Source organism: Mastigoproctus giganteus, chromosome 2 (genome assembly GCF_048544385.1).
Source record: "Mastigoproctus giganteus isolate SK-2022 chromosome 2, ASM4854438v1, whole genome shotgun sequence".
Taxonomy (NCBI): domain Eukaryota; kingdom Metazoa; phylum Arthropoda; class Arachnida; order Uropygi; family Thelyphonidae; genus Mastigoproctus; species Mastigoproctus giganteus.
The window spans coordinates 4,846,885-4,863,798 of record NC_143576.1 but is presented as its reverse complement, the minus strand read 5'-3'; the positions used below and the strand labels follow the sequence as shown (position 1 = coordinate 4,863,798).

Sequence of the window (16,914 nt, the reverse complement as noted above, 5' to 3'; positions counted from 1 at the left end):
CCTATGTTTCTTGGAGCTATGTGAACTTATGAATATCTCTATGTTGGAAGAAGGTGTTATTAATCTTCAGCCCATATTGAGAGCAAAGTTCTATCAGTTTCTCTCTCCATTATCATTCTTTATATGTCTTCCCACCACTTTTCTTACTCTAGAATTCAAATCTCTCATTATGAATATCTCTCTGCAATGTGGAACTGCTTCTATTACTTCTCTTTCCCAGAAATTTTCTTTAATATCTATAGAGACTCATTATTAGGAGCGTATCCCTAATAATAGTAATTTCTCTTCCATAAATTTTAATTTCAAGGAATGTTGATTAGTTCATCAAAAAAGTGCCATTTTACAATAAATTTTCTAAGATGCTTGTGAATAAGCACAGCCACCCGTGCCTTAGCTCTGACATGTCGGTTGACACCAGACCAAAGGAAAATATATTCTCGGGTCATTTCCACACCTCTCCCTTTCTTTTTTGTTTCAGTTAAGACTGCAACATCCAATTTATATTTTCCCAATTCCAATAATATTTCATCTTGTTTTGTATTGACTCCTTGTACATTCCAACAGCCAAAATTCATAGTCCTTTTCTGTTTGCCATTTCGATTCTTATTTGTCTGTCCGACTTTTATTCTGTTAGCACTTTTAGCAGTGAAAAAATGTTTTATGATGAATGGGGAGCTGGCCCATTATGAATATCTCTTGGTTGACACATTGTCACAATCTCCAATCTGGAGTCTGACCAGGTTATCTTTTTTTCATCTGGTTTCTAGCTACAAAACTTTTTCTGGCTTGGGAGGCCCTACCAGTAGCAAGCTACCACCAGCATAGCTCTGTAGATCATTGAGTTGTTTTTTTTTTATCTGCCTTAATATCTTCTCACACTCAGCACTGCTATGAGGAATTGTTAAAATGCCAAGCGTGACTTTAGATAAATAGTTATGTTTCAAATTTTTTTTTCTGAACTTTCAATTTCTCAACCAAAGGCCACTTGTGCAGTTCTTTTGTCTTCCTTAATATCTGCTATTATGTCCTCACATTGAAACTGATAGAACTGATTTTGCAAAACATTTATTGCTTCCTTTACTTCTTTATCTTTAATGATGCCAAGAATTAAACTAACTCACAAAAAAACTGAAATTTGAAAATTATGCACTGCAAACTGATGAGATTTGTGCTACCACAACACCATGAGCCAATGAAATCTATCCAATTATATTAAAAATGAAGCAGCAAGAGAGGTAAGCAAATATTTATCCATAATTATGAGCACATCTTTGGATTCAGTGGAGGTCCCTATAGACTAAAGATGTGCAAATGTCTCTCCAATTCATAAAGGTGGGGGGGAGAGAATTAAAGAACTGAAAAGAAAAATGAGTAATAATAGATCTCTAGGCTTGGCTTCTATTTCAGGGAAAATAATGGAGTCAGTGATTAGGAGAGTATTGCAAAATTATCTTGACAGGAATGCAGTTATATGGACATCACATAATCTGTTAAGGAGCAATCTTGTCTGACCAATCCAATTGGCTACTATGACACACTTACGGTAGCTAATCAGATTGGTAAAACAAGATCTGAATAAAAGGAACTGGAGGCAAAAAAAATAACTTTGACATCATATACTTAATTCAGTAGAGCTTTTGACACTATTCCACATGAGAGACTGCTGTACAAATTGGAGCAGTGTGAGATTGGGAACAAGTTTTTGCTAGATAAAGGAATGGTTGAGTGGCAAAAAACAGAGGGTGGTAATAAATGGGCAATGATCTTTCTGAACTAATGTTATTAGTGGAGTACCTTAGCATTCAGTGCTGGGCATTCGTTTATTGTTTTCAGCATTTATTAACAATATCCATGGGGGCATATCAAGCTTATCATCTAAGTTTACAGATGATACAAAGGTTGGCAGGGTGGTTAATGACTGGGATCAAAGGGCACTATAACAATAAGACCTAGAAAAATTAGACAGATGGGCTGAGAAGTGACAATTCAGTTTAACGTTGAAAAATGCAAAGTAATCATATGGGCACAGCAGCAGCAGCAGTAATCCTAGAATAGCATACAAATTAGGTGGTTCCACACTCAAGATGGTGGAAAACAAGAGACTTAGGAGTAACTGTACAATTTGACATGACGTTTTCTGGTCAGTGCTGACAGACCCATGGAGTTATGTCACTGATGTACAGAAATTTTGTCAGCAAGGACAAGGAAGTGATTATCCCATTATATATGACTGGTTAGGCCAGATCTTGTGTACTGCACAGGTCTAGAAGCTTCATTTTAAGAAGATATGAATCTCTACTGGGTGCAAAGAAAAGCAGTAACATTAGTCAACAACAAAAAAAAGGGTACTCTTACCATGAAAGACTTCAATTCTGAAAATTGTAGCACTTGGATATTAGGCACCTGTGAGGAAACCTGACTGAAGTGTTTAAGGCCTAAGTGGATTGGGCAAACTAAATGCTGATGGTATCCATATTCTTTCTCAGATAACACATATAAGGGGACATAAACTGAAAAAGGATGGTTGCAAAACAGATGTGCAAAAATTTTATTTCAGCCAGAAAATGACTGACTGTTGGAATAAACTTCCACCTGGTGCTGTGGAATAAGGTAGTTTGCATAAATTTAAGGAAGAATTGGAAAAATTATTAGAGGAGATGGACAAATGAGATTAACCTTCCTTGCATCATTTGCCACTACTAATACTAACTTTTGCACCATGTAGTCACATGCAGCAATAAAGTACTTTCTTACTGAACACAACAGCAAAACCTCCTCTCATTTTAGAATCTCCACAACATTCATAATAGGAGCTGCTTATGACTAAGTCAGAATCATCTTGGTTTAATTTGCTATGGTATTCAACCTCTAAAGTGAAGTGGAAGATTTAACAAATATTGGTCTAACAAATTTACACATCACATTTGATCCTTGAGCATATCAAAGAATTAATGACAAGTAAATAGATGTAGGACTCTATTTTATTGAAGAATTATGCTTGGATTATCAAATGCTGGCATAACATTTACAAGGAAAAAGCAAAATGCTATATTCAAGCTAGGAGGGTAGTTTGCATAACATGAAATCTTTCTTCGTGTGTGAGGATAATCAGCTTAGAGTTATAAACTTGCTTTGACTATTTAGGATTGCTTGCACTAATTTCTGATCTATCTCTCCTATTTTAGGACTTCTTTCTTGATAGTAATAAACTTACACTTTCATCCACTTTCAGTAGAAGGTATGCAGTCCCATTTTCATCACACAAATTAATCAGATGACAATGACAGCATACCATCACCATGTGCTCAATCTCTTCTTTTAATATTCTTGCTACTCCGGTTTTCAAGCCTAATATTTAGCATTTATCAACACTAAATGCCAGACTGTTTTCTAAAGGAATCTCGCATGTTTTTAGGTTGGTTTGAGAAGAATGCCAAACACTGTATCCTGCAATGCCACCTTAGAACACTGGTACCAAGAGCAAGCTGCTTTCATTTTGACTTTTTTGTTGTTTTTTTTTTGTCATTACAAAAGGACAGTTTATAATCACCTGGATTACTGCCATTTAAGGAATCAAAAATAGCACATTTCAATTTCATTAATAGTATATGTTATTTTTGCTCTTTTAACTTCCATAATTTTTCAATATTGCAAAATGTACTTTTGAAAAATATGTCCGAGAAAGCTCAGAGATAAGTATCTTCTGTCTTCTCAACCCATACACAGTAGTACAGTACTATGGGTTCCGATAATTTTTCATGAAAAAAACTTTTTTTGCATTTAAAAAAATGCATTATTTATGTACTTCACTTTCAGCAATTATTTAAAACAAAAACTATTTAGCATACAGCATAATATACAACTAGAGTAATTTCTCTTCATATTTCTTGTACATTAACTTAAATGCCAGTCTGTCTCAAATGAGCTGATCTAAGTGAAGTATAGGGAGGAGTATAATTTTCTGAAGCAGAGACCATAAATCCAAATCTGGGTACTTTGAGGGAACAACTTTATTTATAAAGATTTCTCAAAGTTTTAATAGTGAGACAGTGGCACAAAATTACCTTAAGCATTTTACTTTTAGATGGACAGAATGATTTTTCCCAAACACACACACAACCAGTACTGGGTTTAACTAATTATTACAGTTCTAATTAAAATTAACAAAAGAAAACAAAATTAGTTTTTTTTTAATAAAAATGCTTGTACAGATCATTCCTTGTGCCAAAACATTATTTCAGAAAAGACTCAGTTTTCAAGTTAATTATTGCTAAGAAAAAGAATGCAGACAGATTGGAGAAATCTGGAAGAAAATACCAAAACAACCTTTACTCAGCAAAGGTATGGGTACTGTAGGCTGCTGTTAAACATGAAGCAGCTGTGTTCAGATATCATAAATGAATAATCAGCTGCTATTTATTATTAGAAGAATGTTTCAAATGGAAATTTTTGTGTCATGGCAATTACGTTCTCTTGAATTGTTTCTGTACAAACAACATGTATGACTGAATTGCTATAAGTAATGGCCTTAAAATATAAAAGTTATCTTACCTTCATATGAAGATATTTGAACAATTGGAGAAGTTCAAGGATCCTTCCTTCCAAAACACCTAAATAATGAACAACATTTTGGTCTGTAATGCCATCAGTATTTCCAAGTAGCTCTCCATGTAAGCCATAACCACATCCAGCTAGCTGAAGTAGTTTTCTTATATCTTTTTTTAGTTGCTCTAAGTTTTGACTATGATTCTCTACTGCCATTTCAAGAGCATATGCTACCTTATAAATATCACTGTATTTATCCTATTAAATCAAATTAAAATTTATGATCAGAATAATAGAAAATAATTCAAATAAAAAAATTATGTAATATAAACATTTTATTTAACATATTAAATTCTTATTTTAATATAAAAAAATGTTAAGTTTCTGGCTTCACAGGAAAATTCATGTTTTTCTTTTCTTGTAAATTCTAACTAATATTTGAATAGTGTGAACGCATCATTCTTTATTATTATTATTATTAGCCATATGGTGCAAGGAAGCCTGAGGCTTTTAGCATTAGCATTAGCATTAGTAGAGGCATTTGACGCAAGAAAGCAAGCTTATGCAGCATCAGCCAAAAAAAAAACCACTTCCACTTCACCCCTCTGTTCATTCAAAATACCTGTCCAGCTGAGCCTTAAACTTATTTAGGCTATCAACCTCCACCACAAGGGATGGAAGTCTGTTCCACCAACCAACCACCCGCTGGCTAAAGGCAAATTTCCGCACGTCTATCCTACATCTGTCTTTCCTCAATTTGAATTTATGCCGTCTCAGGTGATTATTCTGAGCTAGAGGAAGAATCCCATCAGCATTGAGCATGCTTAAACCATTCAAGGCTTTATACACCTCTATCAGATCACCTCGCTGGTGCCTAGTCTCCAGACACTGTAATTTGCAAAACTTAAGCCTTTCTTCGTAAGAGCACCCCTTTGTTCCATTCACTAATCTTGTTGCCCTTCTCTGTACTCGTTCCAGCAGCTCTACATCCTTCTTGAAATGAGGCCTCCAGACCTGTATACAGTACTCTAGGTGTGGCCTGACCATCGCCTTATACAATGGAATAATCACCTCCTTATCCCTGCTGGAAAAATTCCTGTATATCATTGACAATACTCCATGAGCTACTCTTGCAGCCCGTCTGCACTGCTCAGAGAACTTCATATCTGCCTGCACAACCACCCCCAAGTCCCTTTCATTCTCTACCACTGTCAGTGTTGTACCACAGAGTTGATACGTTGCTCTGGGGTTGCTGTTTCCCATGTGTAGTACTTTACATTTGTCAATGTTAAACTTCATTTGCCACCTCTCAGCCCATCTGCTCAACCTTTCCAGATCCTGTTGCAGCAGCATAGTGTCAGTAGTGTCCTTGACAACCCTGCCAACCTTTGTATCGTCTGCAAACTTGGACATTAATCCCGATATACCATCATCAATATCATTTATAAATACAGAAAACAATAATGGACCCAACACTGAGCCCTGAGGGACTCCACTAATAACATCAGTCCACGATGAGCAGTGTCCATTGATTACCACTCTCTGTCTTCTCCCCCTCAACCACCCCTTTATCCATAGCAGCAATTTGCCTCCAATGTCACACTGCTCCAATTTGTGTAGCAGTCTTCCATGTGCAACAGTATCAAAAGCCTTTCTAAGATCCAAGTATATAATATCAAAGTTATTCCCTGCATCCAGTTCTTTTGTGACTGCATCATAGTATCCAATCAAGTTGGTCAGGCAAGACTTCCCCTTAACAAAACCATGCTGTGTCTGAGCTATAACTGAAGTCTTGTCTAAATGATCCTGCAGTGCTTCTTTAACCAGTGCCTCCATTAATTTTCCTGGAACAGAAGTTAAGCTCACAGGTCTATAATTACTTGTGTCAGCCTTTGATCCCCTTTGTGAATTGGGGTCACATTTGCACATTTCCAGTCTATGGGTACCTCCCCTGAGTCCAAGGAAGCTCTCATAATTATGGCTAAGGGTTTGCTTACTTCCTTTGCTGCCTCCTTTAATATAACTGGATAGATCCCATCCACCCCGGGTGCCTTTCTTTTGCTGCACCAGCCAAAAAAAAAAAAATTTGAGTTACCCTCAGAGAGAGAGAGAGAGAGAGAGAGAGAGAGCAAACAAGACTAAGAAATAGAACAGAATCACCAAGAAAGAGAAGAACCTTGAGTGTGCCAAACCCATACTCACCAGATGTGAGCTGCAGCTTTCATGTAAAGTTTACACCGATACTATATAGTTAATTACCAAAACCCATAAGAATTATGCCTTGTGCATTTCATTTTAAAATTACATTTTTACCAACACCCTTTGGCATCTCTCATATTGTGGATATAACTTCGCAACCATGATGGCGTGTTGTATTACCAGGATACATGCCCACCCACTGATGATGAAGCCCAATAGCTTCGAAACAATCATCTGGGTGGTGGTATCCTCTGAAAATAAATGACAGTAGTCTTCTCTACTAGAGATGCATTATTTATTTGAAGTAGTGCAATACTGCTATCTCATTGTGAAGGCAACCACAATATGATATACAATTAAAACGATGCCTTCTACACTGCTTACGTAGTTCAAATTTATGGGTTAACTATGGTGTATTTACACCGATACTATATAGTAAAGTTTACATATACATATATAAGCTTCATGTTAGAGTCAGTTATGTTAAATAAATAAATTGGCAAGGCCACCAGGTGTCGCTTGGTGAAGACATAGACTTCTGTAGCTGCTGCAAGCTAAGCTTTCATTGAAGTTTTTCGTAATTTTATATTGAAATTTTATCGTATCATATTTTTGATTAGTTAGCATATTAATTTGTTTTACAAATAGATTAAATAGGCTTAGTGGCATCGTCAGCTTATTTTTTAAATTTAACTAGTGTTTTTGTAAGTTACAACTCGCTACTCCTACTGCTATTATAGCAGTGTTTTGGCAGGAATATTGTAGTAGCCAGTAGCTCAGAAGAATAGTAAGGTTTAAATTGTAAAAAATAAGTATTTTGAAGGGTTTAAGTCACCTTTTGGGCATATATCTGTTGTATTTTTTGATTAGTTAATGTATTAATTTGTGTTTTACAAATATATTAAATAGGCTTAGTAGCGTTCATTAACGTATTTTTTTAAATTTAGCTAATGACTTTGTAAGTTACAATTTGCTACTCTTATTGCTATTGTATTGGTGTTTTGGCTGGAATATCGTAGCGTAGCAGAATAGTAGGGTTTTAATTGGAATAAATAAATATTTTGAAGGTTTTAATCACCTTATATTTTGGGCATATATCTTTTGTAAGGATATAACTAATTTAGTTCAGTTATATCCTAAGGATATAACTAATTTAGCATTGTGATTGTTACAGTATAGCATAACTTGATAACGTACATCCCAAATTTGATAGCTAAGGTATAATGTAAAACTATATAGCGGAATATGTATTGCTGCTTTTTTTGTTTTTGTTATTTTGGTTTTTAGGAGCATTAGCAACTAAGGCCATATTGCTCCGTGAATATACGGTGGTCATTCCCTCACCTTTCCGCATCCTCCGTATTTGGTGGTGACAGGCTCGAACCCCGGTCTAATCAAGATGCGTGTGCTACGCACTGCTGCTCCTTCCCACCTGGCTATGGAGGCGCTGTATTACTGCATTAGCTTAGTATAGTACCATATAGTCAAGTATAGTATAGTAAATTAACCAATTAAATTTATTAACCTTATTAATTTTCATTGTTAATTAATTAAATTGTATGCAATTGGTAATTTCATAATGGTTATTACAAGATCTGCCTTAAACACTTTGTCAAGGGTATCATGACTCATATGGAAATAGCTGAAGGCGATTTCCGGGTGAGTCATGATTTTATCCTTTGCCGAACCTCTGGCATGTATTCCAAGGTCGACCTAGTGGATAATCCTAGCTCACTTGGAGATTCTTTTTTTTGTCACCATTGTAAGGAGTGCACCGATCTTAAGTTACAATTTGGTGCATTGCTAGAACAATTTAAGTCACTGAAAAAACGGGTACTTGCCTTCAAGAATAATGTAACTGGAAGCTCCTCAGGAACTCAAGACTCTAGAATCGGGAGTGCATCGTTGGTAGGTTGCTAGTCTTGAGTCCCACAACAAAATAACCAAGTGCAAACTACTCTGGTTCAAAAGGACTTAGTTCTATTAGGAGACTCCATTGTGAGGGAAATGGGAAATATTTTTTGTAATAAGGATAGGTGGACTAGAACCAGGGTATGTCTGCCAGGAGCAACTATTAATGATGTCATCAACAGACTGTCAGATTTTAGGGGGGGAAAGAGAATATTATTATTCATGTGGGGACTAATGACATTAAGCATACACGATCTGACAATTTGTTAGACAAATATAGGACCATGCTGAAGAAATAATGCAAGTTAGGTCACAATGTTTGTGTCTGCAATTCTGCCCAGGCACGATAGGAGGGATTATATGCTGAAAGCCTTGTGGATTAACTCAAGACTTGAAGAACTCTGCAAGGCTTTTAGGGGGAAATTTCTATCAGCTTGGCCTGCACTTGTAGGTAGAAGGAATCTGTTTTGTATAGACGGGATACATTATTTAAACAAAGGGGGTGCAAAAGTTTTTGCCAGTATTATTGAGGATACCTTAAAGGTTAAGGGAAACTGCTAGTTTGGGGGAAAAAGGGTAATATACATACACGTTTATCTGATAATATTGGTCAAATTAACTCTCACACATACCTTAAGAGTATTTGTTTGTTACCCCAACAGAACATAGTAGCAAGATGTTCTGAGGGCAAAAACGTTTCAAATGAGCAGGTAGCAAATGCCAGGGAAGCAAGCTTAAATAACTTTAAGGGGTGTGTCAGGGTAGTTAACTATACAAGAACACTAAGTCTTAATTGTTTATACAGTAATGTCAGAAGTGTCGTCAATAAAATGAGTGAATTCGAACTGCTGTTTAGGACAAGTAATGCTGACATAATAGGCTTACAGAAACATGGTGCCACCCAGAGATAAGGGATAATGAGTTTCAGTATGGTACATATAATGTATTTAGGAAGGACAGGGAAGGATAGAAGGGGTGGTGGGATCATGCTTCTTATCAAAAGTAACCCGAGCGTGACAAAAGCTTTCCCGGATTCAGACGTTTCGCATGCTAGTACAGAATCTATATGGTGTGAAATAGTTGGAAGCAAAGGTATAATGAGAGTGGGCGTAATCAACAGACCAGGTGATTGTGACAATTACGATGAGAGCCTCTACATGTAAATGGAATCAGCAAGTAAGCGTGAATGTCTTATTATGGGTGATTTCAATTTGCCTCTAATTGATTGGAGCAAATGGGAAGGAACCTCCACATGGGGGACAAAATATTTAAATCAACTAGATGATTGCTATTTGTATCAACATGTCAGGGAAAGTACTAGAGAAAAGAATACTCTGGACCTCATCATCATCCATGAACCAGATGACATAATAGGGCTGACCGTACAGGAACCAGTAGCAGGAAGTGATCACAGAGTTCTACGGTGGACGATGAAGAGAGAGGTAGCAGTAGTTAAAGGCAAAGGAATGGGTTATAATTTCAGGAAAGGAAATTACGATGCCTTAAGGTGCCACATGGCTTCTTTTACCTGGGTAGACATCTCACAGAGAGCGAATACAATTGAATTATGGTATACCTTTAAAACATTAATCACAGAAGTCTTGAATGCTTATATACCATTAAAAAAATACTCCACGAGTAGGATTCCAAGTTGGATGAATAATGAAGTTGCCAATTTACTTGAGCAGAAAAAGACGACATGGAAAAGTTACAGAGCAATAAAAAGTACTGAAGCCTATAACGGCTACAAATTGATCTGTAATAATGCCACTGAAAGGGTTAGGCTGACAAAGGCAGATTATGAGAAATAGCTGGCAAAGAGAATAAAGAGGGGGGGGATAAGGAATTCTTCACATATATAAATGCAAAGAAGAGAAGGGTAAACCAGATCGGACCCTTATGTAATGGATGTGGGATAGTATTAGATACCCCAGCTGAAGTTGCAGATGAACTCAACTGTTACTTTGAATCGAGTAGTTTTGGGTGGTTTCGTCTTCAGCTGTTAGTAAAAAAATTATACTGTGTGCAGTATTTTGTTACTGCTTTTTTTATTTACTTCATTATTTTATTTTCTTAATGGAATATTAGCAAAGGGATTACGTTATCAACAATGAAATTAGTTAACTAATTAGTTTATGTTTAAACAATGACTGATTTAGCCAAAGAAATGAAAACACAGCCTGTAAAATCAAGCAAATTATAGTAATAAAGAAATTATTTATGACTTACAAATGTTAAAGAATGTTTATTCTTCATCATCATCGACTAAATGCACACTCGCTGATCACTCATTATTGGTTCAGCACTCGTTGGTTTGTTGCACAAGGAGTTGTCTTCAGAAATGCTTCAAGAGGCATTTGTTTCCAAGATAATCTTCTCTTTTCTTTATAAATTTCAGTAGCATGCATAAGCATTTTTTAACAGAACGCACAAATTGCAACTAACACGATTTGTACCGAGTAACAAGTTTACGAAGCTTTAAAAAAAAAAGGAATGAAGAGAAGATTCTGAAAATTTTTTTTTTATACGATTGAAGATTGCAGTAAAGGGGAAACATATTTCACCATAATAACATAAAAAAAAATCACACAATTAGAGCTATCGCTATTTTCACAAATGCAATAACATGAAGTTTGCCACCCATTTATAACAGCTTGCAGTAACAGAAAAGCTCAATACACTGGAAAGTGTAAATTGTTTCAATTGTTTTATGGTCGTGACTTCCAGAAATGTGCTTTAGAAAAATATCACAAAGCCGTTCAAAACTGTCCAAATTGGCCTCTGGGGTTGGGTATCTTCATAATACAATTTTAAGTATTTTTCACCAACCATATGTTGAAATGACAAAATAAAATGAAAGCCAAAATTTTAATAACTTTATAATTAAGCTTACAATAAATTACTATTTACAGTGGATATAAAACAAAAAATTAAAATATCATAAAATACAATGAAATATACCAGGTTAAAAGCGATAAAATATCTGTAAAACAAATGAAGTATCATAAAATACAATAAAATATACCAGGTTAAAAGCGATAAAATATCTGAAGCTTTCGGAGGCTCCGCCTTCTTTCTCAACAGTACGCTTTTTTACTTTACAGTGCAAATTTAAATACCCACAGGTTCACGGCACATGTCACGTGATTTGATGGCACGTGCACTGTTCTCGTGCATGTCGGAACCGGAAGTGGCTTGAGAGCGCATCAGGTGGAATCATTCATCCCCTCTAAGGATCCCCTCTAATTGTTCATCCCCTCTAAGGAGGGGATGAACGACCCCTCCTATGTCAATGTTTTCTTCCTTGGCTTTCTGGCATAGCTGGCTGGCAACTGCAATTGCTCTTTGGGCATTATTTTGTAACAAGGAGACTCTGTGAGTGTTATATTGTTTACGGTGTATATCCATAGTTTATTCTTAATTGTTGAATACGCTTTGCTTTTAGGTAGATGGGGCAGTTGCTGTCCCAGACAGAGTGAGCATGATCCATATTTTGTAGCTTGCAGTTGGCACATGTTGGATCATCTGATTTATTAGGACAGGAGTTATATTCATGACTTTTATGCACGCAATGACCACACATGGGCTCTTTTTGAGTACAGGTATGTGTGGTGTGGCCAAAGCGGCAATATCTATAACATTTGGGAACAGTCACATGCTCTCTGAAGCGGTGGCTGCCGCAGTTTATGAAGACACTGTTCTGTTGGTTTACGAATTGCCAAGCCTAGGATGCCAGCTCAACTAGCCAGTTGGTAGAACTTCTGTCCCGCAATTTCGTCTAGTACTTGGGGCTGATGAGAGCCTTGGGGGCTTCCTCTGGGTATTGTTGTTGCAGGTTCCTATGATTTAACTTGTTCGTGACTGTATCTGGATTCAGATCCTTATCAACGTTAAAGATGATAATGGATGGGCCTTTCTCTTTGGAGGTCTCTGCAATCAGGCCTAAGGTTTGGACTTTGGTGCTATTTAGAATTTGTGTCACATCCTCTTGCGTTGCAGTCTCTATTATGACATCAGTGTGTCTTGTCTTTCTTATTGATTTGATTTTAATATTTTTTAGATCTGTAGTTAGGTTGATTATCACCGTGCATTTTACTTGCACACTAGTTTGAGCAGGATCAGAGGCCACCGGCTTAAGAAGTACAAGGTGTGGTTTTGGGAGTAGAGTTTTCCTTCTCTGCTCTGGTTTGTCATTTGGTATAAGTTCCTCAATGCTTCCACATAAGTAGTGGCACGCTGTGACATTTGTTCACTCCTACATTCCACGTATGCATTAAGTTTCGCTGTGTTGACTTCAGATTGTGGTGTACATTTAGAAGGACCATTTCCAATTTGGTCCACAGCCCGACCAGTTCACCGTGAAGAGCTATGGTAATTCTATTCGAGAGTCCTTTAGCTTGTTTTTGAGCTGTATTCTAAGTTTTAGGACTATTTTATTATTATTATTATTATTAGCCATATGGTGCAAGGAAGCCTGAGGCTTATGCTGCACCAGCCAAAAAAAAAAAAAAAATCCCACATTACACTGAGAGAGAGAGTCAGAAATAGAAGGGAATCACCAAGAAAGCAAGAAGGATGATATCCAGCTCAGGACCCTGGGTGCACCAAGCCCATACTCACCAGATGTGAGCCCTTAGGGTAAAACATTTTCCTCTCAGAGGGAGGGGTCCATAGGTGTGAAGTCAGGTTTTTTTGTTTGCTTCCTCAGTAGATTCTTGTTGGGAAGACGCTTCCTCCTGTTCTTTCACTTCACACTGCGATCTGGTATTGCATTCTGGCTTTTGTCCTGTTGTTTTCTTGTATTTCTTTTTTGGAGCAGGTGTGAATTTAGGACCACCTGTAATCTCTGTGGGCTCACAGTTGTCATGAGGGTCGTCGCATGAGAGTTGAGCCTGTGGTTTCTCTGACGATGCCTCAGGCACTCCGACTGATTTTCCCTCTGTATTTTCCATATCCTGTCCTAAGGAATCCCTATCCATGACAACCATTGTTCGTGATGACGTCGGGTCTGGTGGTCACGAGCTTGTGACATTTTATTAGTTGTGATTACCACTTCTGTTTTAACAACTTACAACTAGCTATTCTAAAAATGAGCACTACTGTATTGTGCACATTTGCGCATTAAATCAACTATTGCGTATTCCAGTTGTGACTATTTGCTGTGTTAATCAATAAAAACCCCTAATTGCAAATCATTATTGTTCATAAATATGTGGCCAGTCTCAGTACCAACTTCCAATAATCAGGAATGTCACGTGATCAAACAACGGGAAGAAGGGCCATTGATTGCCTGGTTAGGAGAAGAGCAATGGCAGCCAACCACTTAACATAATTAATACACATCATAATTAGAGCAAGGCAAATTCAACATAAGAAGTCCTCAAAGAAGGGCTCTTTAGATCAGTGTGTTTAATTTTCCTTTCCATTACCTCGATCGCAAGCTACCGATTTCTGTAAATTACTCAATTTTCCAGAATTTAGCTAGAGTTTCTGCCACGTGGTGCATAACATCGAGGTATAACATGTTTGGGCACATTAAACATAACTTTGTTAATTTGTGGATGCTTACTGATGAGTGAAATAAACATATAAATATAATTCAGCTCTTAAAAGATCATCGTAGCATGAAATACCATGTATTTCCTGTCGCGACAAGGTCAATTCCAAGATGGCAGCTAATATGGCGTCGCTATAACAATAGCGACGCCATATTAGCTGCCATCTTGGAATTGACCTTGTCGCGACAGGAAATACATGGTATTTCATGCTACGATGATCTTTTAAGAGCTGAATCATATTTATATGTTTGTTATAGCGACGTGATGTGAGTGATTGACATCGCAGCGAGTAGGGAAGGCAATTAACAGAATTGAGACTTAAATAATAATACATTTTGTAGAACTTCTATTTCTATATCCAATATGAAGCTTAGTGTTACTTTATAGTTACAATTTTGCACTGTGAGCAACTGAAAATGGCTTTACTACTTCGGGACGCTAATGCCCGAGATTCCCTATACACATCATATACAAGTGGTCATTTTGGATATGGTCAGCCATTACATGCAAAATTTCAAAAACATTCATGTTTTCTTTAATATTGGTCATTTTTAGCTAAAAAGTCATGTGAATGTCCAGGATCCTAAGGAGTTTCATCTGATGTCAGCGGACAAAAATTCCAATTATAAACACTTTATAACACTGATTATAATGGGCTCACAAATGTGTGGCTGCACACTTGAAGCCGCAAGACGTTTTCTGATGTTTAGGTAGGTGGTAGATGTCAGAGTGCCCAGCACATGAATGACTGGACCCAGGGTATCCCAGCAGAACATCACCCAAAGCATGACACCACCGCTATTGGCTTGTTTTCGTCCCACGGTGCATCCAGGCACCATCACTTCCCAAGGTAAATGATGCACATTGACCCGGCTGTCCACATGGTCAACAGGAAACGTGATTCATCGGACCAGACGACATTCTTCCAATTACTCAAGGTCCAGTTTTGATGCTCGGGTGCCCATTGTAGGCGCTGTCGCTGGTGAACCATGGTTAGCATGGGCACTCAGAGCAGCCTGTGGCTACACTGCCCCATTTTCAGCAGGGTTCGATGTACTGTGTGTTGTGACACATTACTCCCATCACCAGCATTCTAATTACCGGCGAGTTGTGCCACAGTCGTCCTTCTGTTGCCACGTGCCATCTGGGAGAGCCTTCACTCACCTTGAGCATCGATGAGTCATGGTTGTCCCACACCTCGCCAGCAGTTCGTGGGTTCCCCTCCTCAGACCACTTTCGGTAGGTACTAACCATGGCTGACCGTGAGCACCCCACCAGCTGTGCCATTTTGGATATGCTCTTACCCAGTCGTCTTGCCATTACAATTTGGCCTTTGTCAAACTCGCTTAAGTCTGCTGCATTTCCCATCTGAAGAACAAGAGTAACACTGATTAACGGAGCTCAGTATCAGGTGTTTTTTATACTGTGTCCCGACCCACACACACGCCGTAATTCACCTGCAGATGCTTCGATTTGCATAATGACTCTCTGATCATAATGTTTTGGCTCATCGATGTGTTTATACATATATACATATAACCATAATTTTATGTTTCGATAAAAAGAAATGAAAGTATGCCAGTGTGATCTTAGTATCATCATTCTTTTGCGGCATGGATTTGTGTAGCATTCGAAATGTAGTGATTCCCTGACCATTATGGCCTCATGGTCAACTGATGAGATGGTGGCATAATGGTCAGTATTTTCTATTCAATTCAATATTATGGTATGTTCTACTTTTTTCTCTATTTTTATTATTTCTGTATTGTTGGCTGGTTACATTTACATATAGTGATATTTCATGCAATTCAGAAATTGGTGCTTAGCAAAGGGGGGGCACTGCTAAATTTTCCTTTAATTTGGATTCTATTTTCTAAATAATTTAATAATTTTTCTCCAACTGTACTCTATTCTTAATTTTGTATGTTAAATTCTTCTTCGCTCTACTGGTTTGCCACGCTACTGGCATACTTTCATTTCTTTTTATTGAAACATAAAATTACAGTAAAATACATGCAGCATGTTGTGGTTTTTGCATATTTGCTGCCACTGATGTCTGCCCTACTATCCTTATTTTTTATTTTCACTTAATTTTGCACTTATTTCTGCTGTCTAATATACAATTCATTTGGATTTAATTAGAATTATATATATATATATGCATGTTTATCTTACCTCTGCTTCCTTTAAGATTTCAGAATCTTTCAAAAATTGTTCTTTTTGTTCATTCTGTAAAACAGTTATTTCCTTCTGGTATGCTTGAATTAAATTTTGTAATTTTTCTTCATCACTGGTTATCTGATTAATATAATTGAATAGTGCAAAATTTTTATCTTCAACATGCTTAAAGTTATTTACAATATTTTTGACATCCCTTGCCGATGCTGCTGTTGTGATCTTGCTGAACAAGTTTCGACAAAAGTTTATCTTCTGATCCAGGTCTTGTTCACCATCTTTATCCTTAACAACTAAGCTGACTTTTCTTCTTTCTCTAAAATAATAATTTTCATAATCAAAATTTCCTGCAATTAATTCAACTGGTTTGTTCTAGAAAATTTTAGCAAACATTAAAAATAAAATAACATTTCAGAATAACTCAGTATACCTTCATTAATAATTAGAAATTAGAATATTTAAGTTTAGAATATTCATTTTGAATGAAATTTTCTAAACTTAAATATTCAAAATTTTAATTATTAAC

The 16,914-nt window shown here is 36.9% G+C and overlaps 1 protein-coding gene across 1 annotated transcript in view; it reads right to left on the bottom strand.

Annotated features, from left to right (window-relative positions):
• The window catches only part of LOC150089129 (coiled-coil domain-containing protein 63-like), a 95,890-nt gene that overhangs the window by 18,795 nt on the left and 60,181 nt on the right, over positions 1–16,914 (bottom strand). Inside the window, exons 8-9 of the mRNA XM_090388461.1 lie at positions 16,389–16,704; positions 4,552–4,803 (exon numbers count right to left, since the gene is read on the bottom strand). Coding sequence (XP_090244587.1) covers positions 4,552–4,803; positions 16,389–16,704 — 568 coding nt within the window. The remainder of the gene's footprint in view (positions 1–4,551; positions 4,804–16,388; positions 16,705–16,914) is intronic.